This window comes from Ochotona princeps, chromosome 20 (genome assembly GCF_030435755.1).
Source record: "Ochotona princeps isolate mOchPri1 chromosome 20, mOchPri1.hap1, whole genome shotgun sequence".
Taxonomy (NCBI): domain Eukaryota; kingdom Metazoa; phylum Chordata; class Mammalia; order Lagomorpha; family Ochotonidae; genus Ochotona; species Ochotona princeps.
This window is the reverse complement of record NC_080851.1, coordinates 30,965,913-30,990,966: the sequence shown is the minus strand read 5'-3', so window position 1 is coordinate 30,990,966 and position 25,054 is coordinate 30,965,913. Positions and strand designations below refer to the sequence as shown.

Here is a 25,054-nt window from a genome sequence, read left to right as displayed (position 1 = left end):
TGGAAGAATCTACTTTGTAGCATGATTTCTTTCTACTGTATTCAGCTTAACAGTGGCTTGTCCATCGGCCCAGATAAGCAACTACATTGCATTTATGTTTCCTCCTAATCTTATGGAGCTGCTTTTTTTAAGGTAATACATCTAATGAGAATTTATTTTGGAAGATAAGATGAAATGAACATTTAAGTCAGTCTTTTTCTGGCAATTAATCAGTTATCCCAACGTTCCATATTGAATGCTTTCTGTTTTTTTATAATAACAGCTTTCTCTGGCATAGCAATTTTATAATGTCTGATATTGGTGAAAAAAATATTTCTAGGAACCAACTAGCCAAGAAGTAAATACAATTTATTCAGGAGAGTTTTGTTTAAAAAATACGTACTCCTAGGGACAGGCACTTGGCCTCCCGGTAAGATTCCAGTTGGAAGCCCACATGCCACATTGGAGTACCTGACTTCGAACCCTAACTCTGGCTTGGGGTTCCAACCTCCTCGTAACACAGACCTTGGGAAGCAGTAGGGAAAGTCCAAAGGCCGGCTGCTTGATTTGGCTGCATCTCAACCAACGTGGGCATTTGGAGAGTGAAGCATGGATAGAGGGGTCTCTCTCTCCCCTCTCCCATTAAAAAAAAAGTTTGAAAACTGCTCAGTAAATCCTACACCCTTTAGCATTTTTGTAATCATGACCCAGTGTATTTCAAACACCATTAAAAATTGGGGTCTTCAAATCTGAAGGGTTTCATGAGCTTTTTATAAATGTGATAACTAGCAGCGTCCTTTGTGTTGGGGGATTATGCAGTGTCAGCCATGTGGGAAGGAAAGTTTGGCTGAGGAGCACATTCCCAGGAGTGAAAGTCAGGTGTGCTCGGGCCTCAGGAGTTGCTGATTGACCCTCCCCAGCCCTGTGGCCTGGAACCTGCGCTTGAACTTCTGAGGACCTCGGTGTGGAGCCCTGACAAAGGATGGTCATTTCTGGCCATTGTCTGTGTGGATGGCGCACACCTCTCCCCACTGTTGAGTTGTGCTCTTGAAACCAGCCTTCGTGGAGATTTTTGTTCCAGTGGAATCCGTCAACACTGTTTTCTGAACACTTGGATGTTAAGCACTGACCAGTACCTGCTGGCCAAGGCTGGTGTCCAGCACGGAGCTTCTCCATTTTCCTTGGAGTTAACTGAAACACTAGATGACGACACAGTACACCCCAGATTCCTGTTACACTCCTGCACCCCCACTTCTGCCGCTTCTGACTTTCCCTATTTTCCATGTGTCCAATAACTAGTGGACTTTTTTTTGTTGTTGTTACAGTTGAAGTGAAGGGTCTTGTTAGTGGTGATTGACAAAGCTAATTGTGACCTGCTTAGGAATGGTTAGAGTGTTGGGACAAATTAATTGCTTGGTTTCAGCAATTGCTGCTCATTACCTTATCACGGTTTACAACTACATTTCACATATTTATGTTTCAGACCCTGTGCTATGGTGGCCCCTGACATTGAGCTAATCTGTGAAATCATGCTACTTGCTGAAGGATTCGTGGAGGCACGCTCATTAGCCCGAAAGTTCATAGCATTGTACACACTCTGCAAGGAGCTCCTCTCCCAGCAGGTGAAAGAGTTTTGTTACTTCTTGATTTTTTTTTCCATTATGCTAAAACAGCTTTTGAAATACATGGGCTCTGTCAGTTGTCATTCAAATGACATACAAACTTTAGGAATCCTCTTTATTCTCTATCACATGTTGAAAATCTAGATTGTTACAGTTCTTTGTCTGAAATTAAACTTGAGGTACTTAAGTACAAGAGGACAGCGTTGAGACTGTAAGTAGAGCAAAAAAGGAAGAAATTCTGTAACTCAGAGAAACGTTGTGACTGCCACCGGCAAGGAGGAATGCGGCTGGCCAGCAGCAGCTCGCTCTCACCTCTCTGAGCTGTAAGGATGGAGTTGAGAGAAGGCTTGATGGACATTGTTGACCAAAGGAAGTACAAAGAGGACTTTGGTTCCTGGCAAGGTTTAGGTGTTTAGAAATGTCATCAGGTTCTCTGAGATCTGGGTCTAAAACTTCTCCTGCATCCTGCTTGAGATGTGGTTACTGCAGAATTGGCCTCCTCCCCAGACTCCCTGTCTTCCACACTGGCTCTTTCTCTCATCTTCCCTCCTCAAACTCTATTTACACTCGCATGAGTGACTCTCAAAGGATCTTCCTCATGATCCCCAGTAAAACTCTGCAGTCTTTGAGACTCAGTACACACGCATACACAGATGGACACGCATACACATTATTTCCTCATAAACATCTTCAGAAGCTGTCCCTGTGCTTGGATTTCAGGACCATTATGACTGGGGCCTTCGTGCTATTAAGTCTGTCTTGGTAGTCGCCGGCTCTCTGAAACGCGAGGATCAAAACAGGCCTGAGGATCAGGTACTGTCAGCGGTGCTGGTGCGATTGTGTTTCACAAAGAGCTCAACTGCTCAGGCGAATGGATGTATTCACCTGGAGGAGGGGATCTGCGTGGCATACCTCTGTTTCAGTGCTGGGTGGTTCAAGGGCCAGGATTGCTTCTAAGAGACCATGAGTATCCTTGAGTACAAAGGACTTTGAGATTTTCCAAGAGTTTTTGAAATCTCAGCCCCCGAGAGTATTTTGACAGCTCTAATCTACTAATTTCACAATCACTGTCTAATTTCCTCGTGGGAGTATTTGGGAAATCTGTTTAATTGAGTTGATATATGAAAAGCTGGCAAGGACATTACTTGATGAGAGAAAGTCTGCTTCATAGGATGCCAGATGGGTGTGCGGCGTGAGACAGGATGGTGGCCTGACACCAGGGAGATGTGTGGGCAGTTCCTTAGAGTTTCAAGGGAATGTGTTTCTCTGACTGCCCTAGGTTTTCCTTGTGAATGAGTAATAAGTGCAGTTGATAGACAAGGATGCCTTCCAAGGCTCGTGGGATTCACATCTTTTCTTTCCATTCTCAGGAACTTTTGGAAACATCCTTGTGCGTCACTTTGGGTACAATGAAAAGTTGTTTTGAGAAGTAGAAAAAGAACAGGTCAAAACCACATCAATTTTGCAAGTTTCTTTTTATGTTAAGGGATGTTTATTATGTCCTGTAGCTTTGCTTTTGTTTTGCTTCTCCAACATTCCTCTGTCTCAGTCGCAACCCATAAGAAATTTTCATTCATTCATTCATTCATTCTACTATTTGGTCCTATTGTTGGAAAGCTTAGCTTTTTTTCCCAAATAAGTTGGCTTGATATTTGAGTTACTGCTCATAGTTTGTAAAAACTGGATTATACTGATCCAATGGAGAGACAAAGATGTTTATCAGTTGGTGCAATACCCCTTTCCCAAATGCCTACGAGGTCACCAGCTCAGTGCTCAGTCTGGGTCTCCCTCTTGGTGGCAAGATCCCAGCTACACGAGCCTTCTCCTGCCCCCTACCAGGGCACACATTGGCAGGAAGCTGGAAGCTGAACTGGTGCTCAAACTCAGCCACTCTGTTATAGAATGCAGGCATTCCAAGTACCGTGCTAACCATCAAGTGCCCAAGCCTAGGTGGTTTTTTTCAAAAAGCCAAAATCCTCTCTGGTTTCCAGTCTCTGCAGGGCAAGACCCTCAGTAGAGATGTGTAAGGCTGGCATTGTGAGAGTCTCCATGTACTTTGAACAGAATGATCTGCTGGATGAGGTTCATTCATGTCCTTGCCCTAAGGATTAAGGAGAGAAGCGCTTCAGATCCTTCCGGGGAATCATGTAAGATCCTGGTTGGAAAGGAACCGACTCCATGTCTGACTGGTTCTGAGCCTGGCCCCTTGCATAATTTGCACTTTCCCATCTCCTGACGTGTTAATGTGGAAGATCTAACCTCCCTCTAGCTTGTGATGCCGTTGTTCTGGAGAAGTTGTATTTCATGCTTTAAATACAAGTAGCAGATATCACCATCTTGAGGTATGTGGAGGTCAGACTATGTGACCAAGTATTTTGTTTCCCTTCCTAGGTACTCATGCGAGCATTAAGGGACTTCAACATGCCTAAGATAGTGACAGATGACATCCCAGTGTTCCTGGGCCTGGTCAGTGACCTGTTTCCAGCCCTTGATGTTCCCAGGAGGAGAAAACCGCACCTGGAACAGAGGGTCAGGCAGGCTACCCTGGAGCTCCGCCTGCAGCCCGAGGAGAGCTTCATCCTCAAAGTACAAACAGCCATGACTTTTCATGGTCACTGGCGCCTGGGTCCCCTGGGGAACACTCCTTAGAGACAGGCACTCAAGTCTGCTTTGTTCTCCTTTCCTTCCATTTTAGAGAAAAGTGCAAGTAAAAGCATTAGTGCCTACTTTGGATGGGAAGAGAGACAAGATAGATGAGAATAATTTAGATCATCTGATTTCTTAAAGGCTTGAGCACATACATGCCCAGTTTGGGTTTGATGAATGTACAGGCATTGTAATAGAAGTGTAATGTCTGTTTTATTTAGATTTTTCATAGATACAATTAAAGACTGCAGTGATAGTCCACTCTTCCCTCCCTCCCTCCCTCCCTCCCTCCCTCTCTCCCCACTCCCTCCTCCCCACTCCCTCCTCCCCCCTCACCTTCCCCCTCCCTCCCTTCCTCCCTCTTTTCCTTCTTGCTCTCCCATCTTCTTTCCTCCCTTTATTTTGTGACAACATATTCTTAGTTAAATTACAGCCAAGGGCTTCAAGTTTCACTAAATAAGTGTTCCACAAGTAAAAGGCCCTAGTTCGATGGGAATATAGATGAGGACTCTCAATGGTAACCAAAGGAAAACATGATCATTTCACCCATAATTAGTAAGTAAAATAATCGCACATCATTAAAATTGTAGGAGTACGACATTCTTATCCACTTGGGAAGCAAGTCATTGTGGCTAATAAGCATCATGTAGCATTCTTGCTCAAAACTTGATGGAGAGCCACTGGCTGTGTGGGCAGCACCTGCTTGCAGACCAGTGGAACATGACGTAGTGGTTTTATTTTTTTCTCATTCCTTTGTTCTGTGTGGGAGGTCCAAGAGACAGCTTAAAGAGAAGTTCAAAGAGTCCTTGGAAAATGGAATGAAAAGACAAGTTGATTCTGGGACACAAAATGTTAAAAATCCCTATCAAGGTTAGGCGAAACACACATTTCCAGAACTTTCTGAAGTGCTCTCTTGCTTTGCCCTTGTGGTCTGTTTGAATTCTCGTTGAGCACTGAGTTGTCAGAGTGAGACGGCATGGCTTGTTGGGAAAGGAGAATTGTGCCAAAAGGCTGAGCTGTCTTCTTTGGTCATCAACTCATTGAAGGGAACAATGACTGTATTTGATGCACAGGTTCTCCAACTTGAGGAACTGTTGACCGTGCGGCACTCCGTCTTTGTGGTTGGAAACGCAGGCACAGGGAAGAGCAAGGTATGACCAACTGCCACCCGGAGCTCAAGCCTAGAAAGAATTCACTCCCCATTTGTCCGCAACAGCTGGGACTGGGCCAGCTGAAGGTGGGAGCCAGGAACTCAACCCAGGTCTCCCAGGTGGGTGGTGGGGGACACAACTAACTGGGCTGTCGGCTGCAGCTTCCCAGAGTGTGCACAACAGGGAGTTGGAATCAGAATTAGAATCAGGATATAAATCCAGACTGTCTGGTGTGAGTGCCCCAATCAGCGTCTTAACCTCAAGGTCACTGGCTGGCCATGAACTAGTTGACCTAGTTTGAATGCTACATCAAACAGTTCCCTTTTGGTGATGCATATTATCATTTTTGGCAGAATTTGAGAATCAAATACTGCTTTTTAAAAAAATCTATCGACACTACCAGCCTTTATATTGGGAAGGGGGAGGGAGAAAAAAATATTGCATTCGCACAGGGAGAATACCATGATGGGAGCTGGGTTTTCACCATGGGGAATTTAGCATTTATACATGCCTTTAGTTGTGTGCTGACCCCCTGATGCTCCTATCAGAAATGTGCTGCTCCTTGGGCCATTCCATCAAAGGACAATGTGTTGAGAGACTGAGGAATAAGTCAGTAGCTTTGGGGGGATTTGATTAGCTCTACCCATATTTGCCAAAACTACTTTCTTATCTGTTCCAAGTCATCCTGGATTTTCCTCCCCATGCCATTCAGCAAAACAAACCCAAATATTTTCCTTCACTACTCCCTCAGAAAGAGAGCCCTCCATGGGACCCAAACAGTGCTAGGAACAGAGGCAGCCAGAGCACACGCTTGAGGTCCCTATTATGTGCTGTGCTAGGTGCATTGTGTGTGATCGGCTCTGTGTGATGATGCTTTGTCATGGCTGTTATTATCCCCATTTTTAGTTCACTGCTTGGTTTTGTTGGGTCTCGCTGACAGTGCTGGCACCATACTTCTTTTCTTGGTTGGCAGACAATCCGTGAAGAACTGCATGCATTTTAATTTACAATGCTTCAGTATAAACACATTTGGTAGGCAGTGGCTAAAAATAATTTGGAAAGGCACATGAGATGGTAGAGCCTGTGTACATATGGAATTTAACAACGTTTAGCCCCAAACCCAAAGTGGGACAATTGTCAAGAAAAGCTCCCCAGAGATTTTCCTAGTGCAAACTATGGTAATTGAAACTTTGAAGTAGATAACTGATAGACCTGTAATTATTTTGTTAGAGTGAGTTTCCAATGTAGGCCATGGTTCAAGGAAGGATAAAATTAAATTCTGTAATTTCCAGTAGATTAATGGTTTCTAAAAATACAAGTTTCATCTTCCCAAGGCATTTAATTTCTTTCCTCTAGTCTTCACCTGCTCTGTTCCAGTCACCATATATTTAAGCTGCTCTCGCTGGAGCTCGGAGCCTCAGGGCCATGGTAGTTCACACTGTCTTCTCTTGGAGCATTGGGCAATTGTTTATCAGTTCTGCAATCCCCCTGCCCCTGTGAGAAGACCAAGAGGGTAAATGTCTGGGAAAGCAAGGGTTTCAGAGAAGTAAGAGAAAGGGTTGAGGCAGATGCTTGAGTTAGACCATCCGTCCGTTTGGAGAAACAGATATCAGGCCCCTCTTCTGTGCATGGTCACCCATCAGCCTTCATGTCCTTGTGTGCATGGTGTTTTGCAGTCAGCACCGTGGACTTTCTGGAATGGGTAGCTCTTGGTGGAGGAGCCTACATACATTATTTGATGGTTAGCAGCATCCGTGGCCACCATGGTTAGATCCTCAGTGACACAGGCATCCCAAGTTGACATGGCCTCCTGTTGACATCCTCTGCTCTGGGCTGTTAGCTGTTGGCACCTGTCCAGACCAGCATACTCACCAACAGCTGGGCTCTTGCTAGAAATGTAAATGATCAGTTCCACTCCAGGCCTATCAAATTAGGAGCCCAGCTGTCTGCTTGCTTGCTTATTTCCAGCTATGCATTTTTTAAAAAATATTTTATTTATTTTTCTTGGAAAGGCAGATTTACAAAGAGAAGGAGAGACATAAAGATCTTGTATCTGCTGGTTCACTCCCCAAGTGGCTGCAGTGGCCAAAGCTGAACCAATCCAAAGCTAGGATCCAGGAGCTTCCTCCAGGTCTCACACACAGGTGCAGGGAGCCAAGGCCTTGGGCCATCATCCACTGCTTTCCTAAGGCACAAGCAGGGAGCTGCACGGGAAATGGAGCAGCTGGGACCTGAATGGTGCCCATATTGGATCCTAGTGCTGAAGGGGGAGGATTTTAGCCATTGAGATGCCATGCTGGGCCCAGGAAAACCATTTCTAGTCACTGGTTTATATAAACCTGGACTTTAAAAAATGTTTATTTTGGTGCAAAGAAAACGTCAAGCAGATGCATATTCTTCAATGACACATTTCCATTGAGCTTTTTGAAGACTGCTCATATGCCTGGACTTCAAACTCATGGCTTCAAAACTGGCATAGAATGGGCCTGGCTCAATAGCCTAATAGCTTAACTCCTCACCTGGCACACGACGGGATCCCATGTTGATACTGGTTTGTGTCCTGACTGCTCCACTTCCCATCCAGCTCCCTGCTCGTGGCCTGGGAAAGCAGTAGAGGATGGGCCAAAGCCTTGGGACCCTGCACCCACGCGGGAGACCCAAATTGGTTCAGCTCCAGCCATAGTATCCGCTTGAGGAATGAACCAGTGGCTGGAATATCTTTCTCTCTGCCTCTCCTTCTCTCTGTAAATCTGCCTTTCCCAAGAGAAACAAATCTTTAAACAAAAGAAAAGGAAATATCACTCAACCATAAAAAGACTTAAATCCTGATACTTGCAATAAAATGGATGCAACTTAAGATCACTATACTTGGTGAAATATTTCAGACCCAAAGAAAGATTATGCCGGATGTTATGCTATAGTTTGTCTGTGATTACTTTAAATTTTTTATATTTTAATATTTGCAGTGTATGAGTAAAATAGACATCTTTTTATTTGATCAGTTTTTATTGCTTTTGTCTATATTCCTGTCATACTGTGGGCTTGTTGCAGTTGAATATTTTATTTAGTATCATTAAGCTTTTGAGTATAATGTAAATTTAAAATGTTTTAAAAATTTAAAAACAAAGTAATAAAAGGAAAAATAGAGTAAGAATGAGGGTGAGTGGAAAAAAGGGGAATAATATAATCCTAGAACTGTGTTAACAATTAAATCCGTTCACTGGGATAAAGACATAATGACATGGGAATTAATGAGAACTGTGTTATAGTAAATATCATGCATTTTCTGTGACCCTAAAACCTAAGGTATTAATAAATTCCTTGAGAAGAAAGCACAAAAAGAAACAAAAATAAGCGATGAACGAATATTAAAAAAAAGACTAACGTGGGTTTTCATTTGATTTTTTTCTATGAACTTTGTGAGGTTCTCTTTCATCTTCATTTTCCCCTCCATTCTCAGCCTGCTTGTACCCAGGATGCACAAGGGAAATCCTTTGGGAATCTTCCTTTCTGTTGGGCTCACATTTGCATTAATGTTCTCAGCTCTTTTCTTCTGCCCCTCAGATCTTGAGAACACTGAACCGCACATATGTGAACTTGAACCAGAAACCCGTGTGGAACGACTTGAACCCTAAAGCTGTGACAACTGATGAACTCTTTGGTTTCATCCATCCGGCTACCAGAGAATGGAAAGATGGCAAGTGCCTCCTCTTCCCATCGGAAGTGGCGACCATGCCACTTGTGGCTGTTTCCTGACGGTAGTCCGTGTCCGTCAGCCAGCTGGATGGGTTGTGTGTTGGGGGATTAGTGACAGAGCTAGTCACAATAGCACTGCAGTGTACAGACTGGACCTAGAATTGGGTGAGGACTCCATCAGCAGGCCCCAGGTGTGTGCTTAGAACTCTGTGCTTTATAGTATGTCAGAGCTCGTCAGCCAGGAGGAAAATCAACAGGGAACGTTATTAAGTGCCCGATATAAGACCCTGGTGGAGGTCTGGGCAGATATCATCCCAGGTGCCGGGGGCAGAAGTCTGTCGGGGAGAACCCACAAACATCTGTTGTGACTTGGCGCTGCTGTCAGTGCCCTAATTTTGTTGTTACTTTCATCCTTCCCACATGCTCCATTTACCCTCAGAGTAAATCCCCAGGGACTTGGGCCTTGACACACATTGAATGTCAGTACTTCTCACCTAGGTTAGTCTACACCACTGTCAGCTCTAGCCTGCACCTTGCAGTCATCTCCCTTGACTGGTTCCCTACTGTTCGTTTGCCCTACAACATGCATGTTGCTATTCTGCTTTTGGCTTCCAGTAGGTTCTGGTCAACCTCAGAGCCCAACCTTTTTCCATACCCCCCCAGACTGTGATTGTGTCCCCTCTCATCCCTAATTGTGGTCCATGCCCCCTGAGTATCGCTTCTTGTGAGCCAAGCTTCTTCCCATCAGAGGGTTGTGGCACCTGATGCCCTTCCTCAGGATGCCCGCTTGGCTGCTCCCTTTCTGTCGCTTAAGTGTCTGCTCAGAGGTGGCATTGGAAAAGACACCTTTCCATGGGTTGCATCCTATTATCTTGCATGTGCTCTTCCTTTTATCCCTATTATAATTTTCATTCTCTCAGCCCACCTCTCTGTTTCTATGAAGGAAAGTAGTAGGATATGTGTTAATGGTGTCACTGGAAGCAAAGTTCATTAGCTTCTTCATAAGTCATAGTGGAAATGGCTAATAGACATGTCTCCTAATTTTTGCATGGCATACCTTGTAGAAGAAACACTCCCACATGCCCACACTGAAGTGGTTTCATTCAGCCTGCAATTGTGCCCTTGAGTTTGAACAGTTAGTCGCTAGTTAAGTCCTCCATGGAACACAGAGTACTGAGAGCTCTTGCTGGCAAGAAGGCATACGTGTGGTTAAGTAGTGATAATGTAATAGCATTCCTGTTGTCCATTTCTTAAGGAGGTTTTGTATTTCAGCATAGTTTTACTTTAGGTTATGTGCCATTGAATGCCACAACAAAATGGGAGGTGGTAGAAGAAGCTAGCATGTGTTCTAGCATGGGTCTGCTGAATGTGTGTGGATGAAAAAGGGTAGGCCTTCATTTGGTGTGACTTTTGCGTTTTCCTGATACTGCCTTCTGTCAGTCCCTTCCAGGAAGATCCTGTTCTTCTCAGTGTAATGAATTGTTTTAGAAATAAACAGCACTCAACTTCACTGTAGGTTGGGGTTGCTGATTTCCTATCTTTTAGGTCTCTTCTCCTCCATTCTGCGAGAACAAGCAAACATGATGCATGATGGGCCTAAATGGATTGTCTTGGATGGAGATATCGACCCTCTGTGGATTGAGTCTCTAAATACTGTCATGGATGATAACAAGGTTAGACCCCAGGGCTGCACCTGGAACTGTGAGGGTGCTGGAATCCCTTCCGTTTGCTCATGGCAATGCTGATTTTTCCTCATTAGCCTGCGATTAGTTATATAAATATATTCCTAGTTTGATAAATCACATTATCTGGATGATACGCTCAATTTCGTTATTGAAGCGCCTAAGGGAATAAATCCCTTTAAAAACCACCTTTAATAAGAGTTTGATACATATCCAAGAATTTCCTGTATACAGATTCTCATTTCCTCAGAGCTGGGTGTATATTGTTGTATCTTATCTCATCTTTGATTAAGGAAATAAAATAATAAAATAATGAGTTTGTGCCATGGGAGCATTGGTGAAATGTAGATGTTGACACTCACTGGTTTGTATGGCCACACACTGGGTCTAAACGTTTTGATGTTGTTGGTCTATATTCTCAGGAAAGACAAATGGTAGTGATGTGCGTGTGTGAAATAACACTGAAAACGCACAAGGTCCCTTCTTGGGATTAGGACTGAGAAATCAGTACCTACCGTTACTCCAAAACAGAGCTAGCAATGCCCTGACGTTAGCAGGAGGGTCTGTTTTCTAAGAGCTGTTTTATCAGAAAATCTAGGTCCATACTCTTTGCACTTGCACGAATTCCTGTAGGGGAGTTGGTACATGTGGCATTTCCCAATTCTAAGGAAAATGTATGAGTGTGTGTGGGGGGTGGGGTTCAGGTCTTTTTTTCTATAATTAACTTTTAGCACAAGTGTCATGTATTTCGTTTTGTTATCGTTATCACAGTGCTGTAAAGGTTAGTATGCAGGAAGGTAGGTTTTATTTTTTTTTAAATTCACATTACCAATGTGTGTGGCAGTAAGTGTGCTTATCTGTGGCCCTCGTGTGGCATATCAATACTTCTGCACAAGGCATCCCCAGGGTCAGGCAAGTTCTCGGAGATGGACTTGAACTGTTCAGACAGTTGCTCACCTGAGACCATGAGCTCGTCGTGTCTGGCACTTGGGAGAGGGCAAGGGGTTTGTCTTTCCTCCCGGGTACACTTGAGCTCTGGTTGCTGCCCGGCTGCTCGTTGCAGGTGCTGACCCTGACCAGCAACGAGCGGGTGGCCCTCACACCTTCCATGAGACTTGTGTTTGAGATCCATCACCTCAGGATGGCCACCCCTGCGACCGTCTCCAGAGCTGGGATCCTGTATGTGAACCCGCAGGATCTGGGGTGGGGCCCGTGAGTATTTCTCTTACGCTGACTCACTCACTCTCTTATATCCCCTTCTCTCTTTGTTTATCCTTGTAAAATATAGTGTAAAATGTGTTTCTTTTTTTTTTTGTGCCATTTTTAAGTATGCCGTTCAGTGATAGGAAGTACCATCTCGGTGAACTGGACTACCTAGAGCCCTCTTCCATGTAGTCCTACAGGTTTCTCCATGTGTGGTGGGCGTCATACACTTGGCATGACATATTTGCAGCCTTTTTTATGTTGTAACTCATTGCAAAGCTTCCTTCTATGTCACAGTAGAATCCTATTCCTCAGGGAGTGTTGTCTGTGTTTTGTCTTTCTCTTCATCTAGCATTGGACGCTCGGTTGCTTCCACCTTTTGGCTATCGGAAGGAGCACTCCTGTGAACCTGGGCGTACAAATTGTGCTTTGGGCCTCTGGTTTCAGTTCTTTGGGACACATACCCAGAAGTAGAGATTCTGGATTTACATGTTAATTTTATTCTAAAAAAAATTCTTTTTAGGGAAATGCCTTGCTGGTTTCCAGAATGACTGCACTGTTCTGTTATCGCCAGCAGCATGCCGGGGGTCTGAGTTCTCCACTGCTTCACCAGCATCTGCCTCTTGTTTTTGTCAATTGCAGCCATGTTGGGGGCTGAGGGAATGTCACCTCTCTGTGCCTTTTCTTTGTATTTGTCCAAGAAGTATTCATGTTTAGCACCCTCTCATGTGCTTGTTGGCCATTTGTATATATCATTTTTAGGAAGATGCCCATATGTGTCCTTTTCCCATTTTAAAAATCAGATTTCTTCTTAGTTTTAAGAAACAAAATATCTAGGGTGGGTATTGTGGCATAGCAGTTAAGCCTCTCCCTGGGATATCTGCATGCTGATTCCAGACCTGGCTCTCTTCCTTACGTGCATGTGGGGAGCTGGCAGGGGCCGTCTGTTACCCCTTGCTGTCCACATGGGACACTGGAATGCCATTGCAGGCTCTGCTTCGGCCTGACCCGGCTCTGGCTGTTGTATTTGTGGAAGCAAAAAGTGACCTCTGTCTCTCTCTGCTTCCCATCCCCCACCCTTTTTGCCCCTCTGCCTTTCAAATAAAAATAAATAAAATCCTAACAAAGAAGTCAGGTAAATATTAATATGATTGTCTGAAGAAGACATTGGCGGTGAAACTCCAGGCTCCTCAGGCTAACTTAAAGGTAATTAAGTTAGCACCTGGGTGCCTTTGTCACTTTGACTTACTTGCCTGTTCACACACCTTGACTATGTTAAGAACCTTGTATATGTGCAGTAAAGGCATAAATGACCACTTTGTGGCCCTCTTACAAAGAAGTCAGATGATGAGCATGTGCCATCCTCGAGCAGGGATGTGGAGGCACCTTGTTTACTGTACTCACGTGCCCATCCTCCACATCGTGTGCCTCTGCCAATGGACACTTGAGGCCAGCATCCCTACCTGGAGCAGCAGGGACCTCAGCCCTGAGGGTGAGCTGGCACTTGTGCCTGATGCACTCTTCCCTTCAGCCCCTTGGTCCCCAGGGAAGTTGCTCCTGCCTGCTCCACAGCAGAGGGCTGCTGGCCCTCCTAGCTGCTGCTTGAGTCGGATAATCCAGAGACCCGAGAGGAGCGAGAGGGAGAGAGCAGGTAAGGTCAGACTTCCAGCCTGCAGGGCGACATCCAGATGGCTGTGTCTCTCAAGATGGAACTGACAGGCAGACCCAGCTATTCTGACCTTAGACTTGAATCTCTCTGGGCAACCCCACCCTTGCTTCAGCCCCACCATAGCTCAGGACTAAAGATTGCATTTCTGGGAGCAGAGGTGCCTGCAGATCAGCAGCCAAGGGGCAGGTATGGCCCTTATGCCCTTGTCATCTTCTATGAGATCTGCTTTTCATTGTTCGTCAGTGCCCACTGCCTCTCCAACTTGAAAATGCTCCGTGGAGTGGCTCTGGTCTTCCACTGTGGTCTGTTCCTTTGGCACCAGAAGCACTTTTGCCAGCTGACATGTTCTTAGTGTAGCCGTGGCGTGTGTAGTTGACCAATAAGTGCCCCCTGTGAAGCTTCAGGAAAGCACATAGGTCCCTTTTGAGGTCCTTATGTTGGTCCTCATTTCTTCTGACACTCTAAATGTGAGTTCTAACTTGTTCAAAGCGAGGTAGAGAGACTGGCATTGACGGACCTGCCCAGGTGCCCATTGAGATGAGCTTGCTGCATCTCTGGAGGTCCAGCCCCTGCTCCAGCTCCAGAGTCCAGCTTCCTGCGAATATAGAGCATGGGAGGTGATGGTGAAGGCACAGCTGGTTGAGTCTCTGCCACCCACATAGGGAGCCTAGTTATATTCCCAGCTTTTGGCTCTGCCTCAGCTGCTGCAGATGTTTGAAAAGTCAATCAGTGGGTAATAGTTGTCTACTTCTCAGTCAATAGGGGCTATGATGTAGAGTGGCAGGCTAAGCCAGCAGCCCGATGGGCACAGTTCGAGTCCTGGCTGCTCCACTTCCAGTCCAGCTCCCTGCTAATGTACCCAGGAAAGAAGCAGAGGATGGCTCACACGTGCACGGTCCCCTGCACTCATGTAGGAGACCTGGAAAAAATGCAGGGTTTTTGGCTTCAAGCTGGCATAGTCCCTGGCCACTGTAGCCATCTGGGAAGTGAACCAGTAGATAGAAGATTTCTCCCTCTTTCTTGTCTTTTTTTATAACATCATGTTTTACATAAATAAGTCTTTTTAAACAAAAAGCCTTGCTAATTGGTCTCTAGTCAAATTGCTTTTTTGCCACATGCCAAGAGTATTTATTTGCCGTGCTTCCTATCTAAGGATAACCTGCCGAGGGATGATTTTCCCACATAACACGTACACAGCTTTGTCCCAGAGACTGCCGTAGAGGCTGCTGGGCCATGCTGCACCATGTTGACAGTTCTGTTTCCTTGGGTTACTCAGTGTATCAACTTGACCTTACTGTATAAGCTTCAGCTCCATCTGTGTGCTTGTGTTCAAACCCAGGATCCCAATCCAGGTATACTTATTAGAAATATGGGACCGGCTCTCAGCTGGGGCCACATGCAGTCTGGTAGGCTCGGAAGGTCTTGGATGCAGCCTTATGGAATTTGCACCTTCTTCTGTGCGACTGATTTCTTGCTACTGAATAATCGATGGCACAATAAATCAATCAAAACCCCACACAGTTTTCATCAGTAAGACCGCCACCATGCAAATAGCTCCATGCTCTAGGAAATGACACAGTGTACTGCCTTCTAAATGCTCCATAATGGCCTATTTATGCTCTATTATGTTGGCCTTCCAGGAGCTGTTAGGCGTTTCTTTAACATTCTTTTCATTAATGTAAAAAAAATAGCCATTCAAACAAGTTTTTAAAGGACTTCTTTTTTTGCAAATGTTTGCAATGCAAGCAACAGAATGAACTTGCTCAGAATTTGTTGGCCAAAGCACTGGCAGCATGCTGGCGGGGCGGGAGGTGGGTGCTTTTGACCTGTGAAATCCCACTGTTGCAGCCCACCCTGTTCAACTAAATCTTTTCCGGATCCCTTTTCAGGTTCGTGGCCAGTTGGATTGACCAAAGGCGACATCGCTCTGAGAAGGCCAATTTGACTATTCTTTTTGATAAGTACGTCCCCATGTGCTTGGAAAAGCTGAGAACAAGCTTTAAAACCATCACCCCCATTCCGGAGAATAGCCTGGTACAGGTTGGTTGTGATTTTGTGCCTTACTCAAGCTCTGAAAGTTCTAGAATCTTTAAGTGGCTCCTCCCCATGGTCCCAGAGATGTTTCACAGAACCCCTGGAACACAGCTTGACATGCTTTGCCATCTGGGATTGTGGACTGTGTTTCTGTCTACTGAAAGAGGGCTGAGGCCAAGTGTCCCTCCGTTTGCATCCCCAGAGATGTGCAAGGCTTCCAGTTCGTGTGCATTTGCAGGTGCTGAATGCGTGTGGGTTGACTTCTTGTGTCTGCCCTACCCCTCTTCCCCTGAGGATATTTGAACCAGGTTAGGAAAACAAAGCTGTAACAGCCTTATTTATTTTTCTATCTCCTAAGTGCTTTGCCCAGAGAAATTGCTCCTTACTATCTGTGACTAAAGTTAATCTGTACCATGAAAGACGCCAGCTAGGGAGTAAGAGAAAACATCAGAACTCTACCACATAGGCCCTCCCCTGCCCAAAATGTTCTGGATAGACTCACAGCCTGGGTGATGCGTTCCCGTCATTCCAGGGATCCTTGTGCTGTAATAGCTTGCCAGAGTGAAGGCCAAAGGGAAGCATTGGGAGCAGCAATAAGGCCGCTCCCTGGACCACCCACATTCTGTGAATGCCCAAGTTCAAGTCTGGGCTCCACTTCTGAGTGCATCTTCCTGTGATGGCACACCTGTGTGGCAGAAAAGGGTTAGATCAAATACTTGGATCCCTGCCACGTATGGCTGACTCAGTCCAACCATGAATGGGCATTTGCGGAGTGAACCACAGATGAGGGAACTCTGTATGCTCTTCTTGTTTTTCAATAAAACAAATGATTTTTTTAAAGAGTGAAAGACAAATGTGACACATGGCCATGGAAGCAGATGAAGGACTGCACGCTCAGGGAGGTTGAGGGTGCGATTTTACCCTCAGCAAGCAAAAAACCACCTTTAGCCTTTCTAAATCCAAAACTCCTCAAAAAGTTTCCAAGTAGAAACCTTCCATTCATGTCCTCTGAGAACCACAATTGGTTCCCAAGTCTGTAACTACCATTAAGCTTCTGTGGTACCAAATCTGTTTGATGGTAAATTATAAATGCAGGCGTAATAAGAGGAGAAAACGTTTTTGGATCATTCACACACCAATTAAATAAACGATAATCTTTAACAGCAATTATCCAAGGTATAATTTATTTCTGAAAGCAGGTCTGAATTTATTCATAATGAATTAATTATGCAGCTAGCCTAATTAGACTTCCTCTAGTGCAATACTTGCAAAGAGCACGATCGTGTTGATTCTCAAGTTGACTTGGGTATTTGTGTGTGTCTCTGTGGTGTTAACTTTTTCATTCAGGAGTAGTGTGAAAATAGGTCAGTAGGCACTAATAGAACTCTCCTTTGCTCCGACTTCGTTTTGTCGTGTTCACAAATGGCAGCTAATCCTGAACTCCTGGGAAGCTGCTATTTTGTGGAGTCTTTTCTTTCTGACCTTGCTTCCAAGTGCAGACATTTGAGACTCAAAGGTGCATGACAATGACTTCAAGTGGCCATCTTAGGAAATTAACGTGCTTTCTTGTCCAATCAATGAAATGTTTAGTTGTTTTTTTCTTAAAGAGAGCTTTATTTACCTTTATTTGAAAGGTAGATTTACAGAGAGAAGGATAGAGAGATTTTTCCACAGTGACATATCTTCTATCCCTGTGTTCACTCCACAAATGGTCACAGAAGTCAGCGCTGGGCCAGGCCCAAGCTGGAAGCCTGGAGCCCCATCTTGGTCTTCTCCAGGTTGCAGGAGCCCAAGAACTTGGGCCTTCTGCTATTGAATTCCCAGGCACGTTAATGGGGGAGCTGAATCTAAAGCGGATCAGCCAGGACTCAAACCAGGATGTTCCAACATGGCATATTGACATTGCAGGCAGCGGCTTATGAGACTGTGCCACAGCACCTGCCCCTGCACTATTTTTTCATGATAACAAATTGGTGAGACTTATTCTGTTGAGTGATGACTTCAAATGAGCAAATGTGGCTTTAAAAATGTAAAAAGTGCTCAGCTAGGGCCCGGCGGCGTGGCCTAGCAGCTAAAGTCCTCGCCTTGAATGCCCCGGGATCCCATATGGGCACCGGTTCTAATCCCGGCAGCTCCACTTCCCATCCAACTCACTGCTTGTGGCCTGGGAAAGCAGTCAAGGACAGCCCAATGCTTTGGGACCCTGCACCCGTGTGGGAAACCTGGAAGAGGTTCCTGGTCCCCGGCTTCAGATCGGCACACACCGGCCCATTGCAGCTCACTTGGGGAGTGAATCATCGGATGGAAGATCTTTCTCTCTGTCTCTCCTCCTCTCTGTATATTGGGCTTTCCAATAATAATAAAAATCTTTAAAACAAAATAAAACAAAACAAAAAAGTGCTCAGCTAGTCAAATAAAAAATGTTTCCCCAATGTTCATGGCTAGAAGGGAAGGCACTCAATGTAACACTGAATTTGATTGGTTACCGCTTGCATGCACATGACTGGTCATTACTTCCTGTGTTAAAAGCCTTTGTGGCCATGATTTCCCTGGACTTTGGGCTGTGTCCAGGAGTAACAGTGCAAAATGCCAGCTTCCTGGAGTACACAGGAAGATTAGATTGCAGAGTGGCATTGCTTCCACAGGGCCTCCAAAATGCCCCAAGTCAAGGCAGCCAGCCCAACTTTCTGAATGATTGACAACAGGTGGGAGAGATGGCCACCTTGGTCCTGAGCAGGAGTGGGGCACCCAACACCCAATGGGAGAAAACCAGTTAAACACAGTCCTGTTTACAGACAAGTGAATATTCACTACATATTCATTTGTATTTCTTGTTATGCTTCTGGCTTATACGGTAGTTTCAAACTGGATTATTGCAAAAAGAAAAAAAGGTAGCTTTATAAATTGTTGGCTGTTAAAAGATCACTTGGATTAGCAATGCCACAAATTTCCTGCCTGAGCACCCACAGCAGTTATTTGTGTCCTTCCTAATATAGCAGCACATTGCCAAGGTGGAAAAACTTACATAGGTTCCTAAGGATAAAGTGAGGCTTTTCCAAAGTCCTTCAAACTTTCTTTGACTATTTTTTTTTAATTCTACTCAAAAGTGTCTTTGTCTTTTTATTTTTCCAGACCATATGTGCTCTTTTGGAGTGTTTGTTGACGTCCGAAAACGTGCCTCCCGACAGCCCGAAAGAAGTGTATGAGGTCTACTTTGTCTTTGCTTGTATTTGGGCATTCGGGGGTGCCCTACCTAAAGATCAGGTGCGTTGGGAAATGGGTTACAGGCTCCGTGGCGTTTGCAGGAATGGGATGCTATGATGGGAGCCCCACCTCTGTGTGACCCTTACCCAGAGTCTGTGTGGTGTGTTCTCTTCATTCTTGAACAGGTGTGCTCTTTAGGCAACCTCAGCCTGGCTGGCTCCTGGTGCCCAGTGGCCTGAGGTTCCCAGCTGTGTGGGAAGCACTCAGGTGGAGTGCTGGCCTACAGGCCTGTGACAGTTCAACTGAAGGAGGCAGACCCTTTCTGCCCCACAGCTGCATTTCCTCTCTTTAAATTTTTTCTTCCACAACATATTCCACCCAAGTGTTCCAGTTAAAAAAACCCAGGACCCATCAACCTTCCCTCTGCCCCCGACCATCTTACATCTGTCAGTTTGGCCTATTACAATAGCCACCAGTGTGTCCCCTCTGACAGCCGTACAGGAATGGTGGGTCCCGGGTCGGTCGCCTTAGGCTATTTCTTCAAGTTCGGAAGTTGGCAGACAGAATCTCCAGTATGCCACCTAGATTTTTCTCATGGGACCTTCACAGTCCTTCTCCAGAGTGTCTTTATCAGACAGATAAAGAAAAGCCCAAAGGAACAATCTAACTTAGCATAAGCTGTGCCCATGCAATGTGGCAACTCCAGGATTCCCACAGAGTTGCTCTCTGTGCCAAGACTATGCCTGCCATGGCACCCTAAACCACATGTGGTCAGGGTGCATCTACAGATGCTTCTGAACTTTTCTGTTAAAAATAGATGCCCACGTTTTCCAGGCTTCCTGAATCATTCTAGTTCAAACAGCCAGTTGCCATCGGCAGCCCAACTCAGGTTTCTGTCCGTTTCCTCACTGCATATTAAATAAATAGTCGCGATAACCCGTGGGCCTGTTTGGCTTCTTGTCCCTGGGCAGCCGTTACTCCTGTCTATAAATAAACGTGGCATTCACTCAGCTCCGGGATCGGATTTCAGTCCCTCTCAGAAGCCAGATTCCCTCCTGTGATCTCCAAGTGCTTTCTAAAGCAGAGCAGCTGATATTGTTTCCCCTGAAGGTCAAGTGTCAGTGTCGAGTAACTTCCTGTGGTTTTCTCAAAGGCATGTGCAGGCAGTTAGAGACCCCCTTCTTCTGCCTCTCCCCCCAACACTAGAGTTTGTCTTTGTTTCTCATGGGTTTTCTCCTTTTTCCAGGGATGTGTTTGTAAAGTCGAGGAGCTTGTGGGCTGCAGAGGTCTGCAGCTCCTCCTGCTCTTTCCCATCTCCAGCGGCTTTCTGCCTGCTTGTTTCAGCCACAAGATGGATGTTACTGGCCACTTTTTTTTCATATGCTCTTCCTAATTAAGAGTTGTCATCGTCCTCATCCTAGCCTTGGGGTGTACTGGGTGACTGATGTGCCTGGCACAGTCATTTACATGCTCTCTGACTGTTCGATAGATAACCCAAGAGTAGACAAGCACCATCTAACTCTGCCTTGCTCTGGAGTGGGCACTTCATTCCCCTCCGTCTGTAGCTCATGGGACCAGCCTAGGATCCTCTGGGTGAATGCTGTGGTATCTGTAACGCTTGTGCTTGCTGTTAACTTTCCTTGCAGTCTTGGGAGGCATTTCCTGAGAGCTCATTTTGGCTGCTGGTTTGGAGGTTCACAGTTCAAGTTCACATAGTCTCTTCAGGTTGACAGCGGGCGAGGCAGACAGTGGCAGAGCAGTTGAGGAGGAACCATCATAGGGTGGTACAGGGAGCAAACAGGAAGCCTGGTGAGCTTTATGCAACCCACCCTCTTGTGCAAAACTCTGAGGACTTAGATCCAACTTTAAGACCCCACGGTTAGATTCACCTTCCACCCTTAACCCATCAGCTGTTGACATGAGGCCATTCGTTGTTGACCCTCTGAGAGTTTGGGGATCTGTTGGAACTGTAGTTGCTTTCTAGTTCTTGGTTTTTCAGGGTCATGTGCTTGCTGTATCTGGGGTCGCGGGAGGAGGGGCGGAGGGTTTCTCTGTCATCAGAACCCTCCCTGAGTGTTTGTGGATGCCATGTGTCAGGCAGGGCTTGGAGGGGCTGCAGAACGGCCTTGAGGTCTACCATGAGTGTTTCTCTTGTCTCCTTAGCTTTCTGATCACCAAGGTGACTTCAGTCGATGGTGGCATAAAGAAATGAAAGCTGTGAAGTTTCCATCGCAAGGAACAATCTTCGACTATTATCTGGACCACAAAACTAAGAAATTCTTGCCATGGGCTGACAAGATCCCACAGTTTACCATGGATCCAGAGCTACCCCTTCAGGTAGGCATGTGGGATTCATTGTTTCTCTCCTGACAGGTCATGAAGTATTGTGTGGCTGTGCTCAGTATGTAGCGTTTTTCACCAGGCAAGAAGACTCTCAACTGTAGGAATGCTTCATGAGATGTGTTTTTGCAATCTTTATTTTTTAAAAATTTTGAAATTGAATTCAGTAATAACAGGTCTCTTTAGATTTTTTCTAGACATTTTATGAATTTTGTGAACGATGGAGATGAATTGCTATTGTGTTGCAAGTTTCCTAGCCAGCATGTTATACATCTCCCCTCCTCCACGAAATGAACATTTCATTTCCTCAACCCATGTGTTGCCATATCCCTAGACCACTGACACAATCAGACGAATGTCTGTCTGTCTGCTCCATTATTTCTCTTTATCAATTGTCCAGCTGCTCTTTTCCAAGGTTGAGTGATTCTTTGACCACTGTTATCTATCGTCTTCATCTATTCTCCTTCTCATTTGATGTCTTGTTGGAAATCGTACTTTCTCCAGTTCACTGTAGAGCTTATCGGATCAACTCGGATTGTATGAATGGAGCTGTGTGAATTCTGTGCATCAGTGAGAGGCAAATGGCAGAAGGCCACAACTATGCCTTTCCCTTGTGGCCCAATGGAGGGCCGTAAACCGGGCAGCTGGCACAGCAGAAACCTGTTGGCATCCTGCTCTGGAGGACACAGGTTCACATTCAAGGCAGCCACTTGGAGGGCTGGGAGGCCCTCTCTCCTAGATTCTGCTGGTTCACCAGCCATCCTGATATCCTGAGCCTTGGAGCGGCTCCAGTGTTCACCTGCACTGTGTCTGTGTTGTTGGGCGTGTTCGCATTGCAAAGACATCAGCTGTGGTAGATTAGGGGTCTTATCTCCTTGTGTGTGCACTCTAAATTGGCCATAGCAAGCTCTTACTGTGTTTTGGAGGCCAGAGGTTCAAGTTAACAGATTTCATTTCTTCTAGGGCTCCTCTCCTCAGCACATGGCTTACTTCCTTGCATGTCCAAATCTCTTCTCATAAGAACACCACTTACATTGGGTTGGGGACCAATCAAAAGGCCTCAGTTTAACTGCAGCAACCCTTTTCAGGCCCCATCTTCAAACACAGTCACATCATCAGGTACCACGGTTCAGGAATTCAACAACTAGTACTGGAGTGGGAAGACACAACTTACCACCCTAACAATCCGACCTCTGGACCCCCAGATCGTGTTCGTCTAATAGGCAAAATAGGTTTACTCCAAACCCAGCAGCCCAAAAGTCTTACCCTAGTCCAGCATCAGCCCTAAGTTCCAATTCTCAGTTGAGTATTTTCCAAGTCAAGTGTGGGAGAAAACTGAGGTTGGAAGATTTTGTCCTGGGGTAAAGTTCATTGTCCACTGTGAGTCCATGAACCAAGAGAGGTGATGTGATTTGCAAAATACACTCAGAAAAAGACATGGAGTAGACTCTTGTCCTTCCCAACAAGGCAATTCAGGAGGAAGGAAGGGATTACAAACCCCAAACAGGGAAGACTGTTTAAGACCTGAGAGTAGACCCCTATGGCTGAGTCCCCTCTGCCTTGGGTCCTCACTGCCTTAACCCACTGGGACGGTAGTGTTGCCCTCGGAGCCCTGGGCACTGTGGGTCGGTGCTGACATTGGGAACAGCTCTGCCACTCTAAATTGCCTTGGCAGTCATTTTGTCCTTTGCTTAAAGTATAAAGCATTTTGCATCCCGATGAACTGCAGGTGTCTGCTTCCATAGACTCCTGTCTTCTTTACTGTGGTCCTGTCTCCACCTGCTACCTGCAGAGGTAGCTCCATCTCTCTTCCTGGCTTCTGCTGAGATGACTAATGACATCTAAGAGCTACACCTGTTATTTCTTCATGGCGCAATGTTTCTGGTCCACATCTTGGTGTTATCTCTAGAATACACCTTCTCCCTCCTCTTTTTTTTTTTTCACTATATATATATTGGCTGATAAATTGCAGATCTTCATATTATGATCCCTCTGGGCTAAATTTTAATTCCACCCCTCTTCTCTTTCATGGTAGTTGTAGTAATGGATAACCAGGCCACAGCTTCAACATTGTGCCAAGAAATCTTGGTTAAATACCCAGGGTCATCACTCACAGTCTGCCTTCCACAAAGCACTGGGAGAAAATGCAGCCATGTTCCTTGCCATTTTACAGCAAGAATTACCTTTCCACCAGCATCTAATAACACGTTTCTTATTTCCATTGAGGCTTTGCTAGAAGTATCTTTATTTATGCCGACACCCTTTACAAGGGAATTGTAAGCTTTTTCTGCTAGGCACTTCAGAGTATTTTTTCAGCTTTTTCCCCTCAGCCAATGTCCAGTCACTTCCACAGTTTAGCATGGTTGTGGCCATACTCACTTTGCAGTGCCAAAATCTTGGAGATGTCACCTTAGACCTATTAGAAGCTCTGTTGTCAGAAAAGGTGAATGATAGCAAAAAAAGTGTTGGTGAGGATTTGGATGAAAACACAGGTGTCTGTCCCTGGATGTGAGGATTTGGATGAAAACACAGGTGTCTGTCCCTGGATGGGTGGATAAAGAGGATGTGGTACATGTGGGTTCCGCAATGCTCTGCAGCACTTAAGGAGAAGAAAATCAGATGTTGGTGACCGTGTGGCTGACCCTCGCGACATTATCTAAAACGTAGTAAGCCAGATACGAAAACACAAGCATCACACGGCCCTGCATAAACTAGATGCAATCTAAAAAGAATAGAAACATGGAGTAGAGTGGGTTCTTGGCAGCTGAGGGTGGGGCTGGGTTGGGGGCAATTTTGGATAAAAGATTAAAAATTTCAGCTGGATGGAAGATTAAAAATCGCTTGAGACAAGATGCCTCAAGACTGGATGTTTGCAAGGTACTGCAGGTGTTATTAGAACAATTTGGTCATCCCACTTTATATAAATATTCATTTATTTTATGAATAATGTATATAATGCATAAGTATATTTACAACATATACAACATATTAAATGCATATTATATAACGTAGATGTATGTGAATATCATATTAATATACATATAGACATGCATAGTATGTAATATAGACATATATGACATTTATGTAATATGTGATGTATGCATTTAAAACATGTTTTAAGCATACATTATAAATTACATTTTATATTCATGATTATATGCACGTGTAATAATATATTTATATATTCGTATATTTACAGATATATATTATAATTGCTATATATTTGCACATTAAGTGTGTATATTTAGATATTCATATTTTACAGCATGTTATAAATGATAATTTGCCAATCCAAAGCATGTTCAATTTTTAAAAATGAAATAGCATTCTAGGACATGAGCCAGGATTCCAGTTGCAGATGTAACCATGAAACATGCTATTACGTATACAGGAAGACCATGTTGTACCTGGTACTAACCAAAACCAGAGGGGCATTAAGTACTAAGTCCTAGAATGTTACCAAGATGGAAACCTACACAACCATAAGGAAAACAAAATTACTGCAACCTGAGCAGATATCTGTGTGAGCAGATCTCAGAAACACAGTATGGATTTAAAAAAACGCATATTGCCATGTTATCTGTATATTCTGAAATTGGTTGCACAAATTTACAAATAAAAATAAGAAAAGCTATGAGAACAACCAAAAAAATCTTTTAGTTTGCTAGGACTGCTGTAAAAAAAAAATACAAAATCACAGAGTGAGAGATTTAGGAGCACAGAATCGTCAGGCGTCTCTGGAGCCTGCAAGTCCAGCACCGCGGAGTTGGCCAGTGTGCTTCCTCTTTAGACTTTTCTCCTGAAAGTCACCTTCTCTGTGTCCTCAGG

At 44.9% G+C, this 25,054-nt stretch overlaps 1 protein-coding gene across 1 annotated transcript in view; it reads left to right on the top strand.

Moving 5' to 3' along the window:
- DNAH11 (dynein axonemal heavy chain 11) overlaps window positions 1-25,054 on the top strand; it is a 268,709-nt gene that overhangs the window by 113,833 nt on the left and 129,822 nt on the right. Inside the window, exons 36-45 of the mRNA XM_058678278.1 lie at window positions 1,463-1,601; window positions 2,322-2,414; window positions 3,993-4,187; window positions 5,321-5,398; window positions 8,963-9,095; window positions 10,640-10,767; window positions 11,840-11,988; window positions 15,538-15,688; window positions 18,815-18,946; window positions 21,050-21,223. Coding sequence (XP_058534261.1) covers window positions 1,463-1,601; window positions 2,322-2,414; window positions 3,993-4,187; window positions 5,321-5,398; window positions 8,963-9,095; window positions 10,640-10,767; window positions 11,840-11,988; window positions 15,538-15,688; window positions 18,815-18,946; window positions 21,050-21,223 — 1,372 coding nt within the window. The remainder of the gene's footprint in view (window positions 1-1,462; window positions 1,602-2,321; window positions 2,415-3,992; window positions 4,188-5,320; window positions 5,399-8,962; window positions 9,096-10,639; window positions 10,768-11,839; window positions 11,989-15,537; window positions 15,689-18,814; window positions 18,947-21,049; window positions 21,224-25,054) is intronic.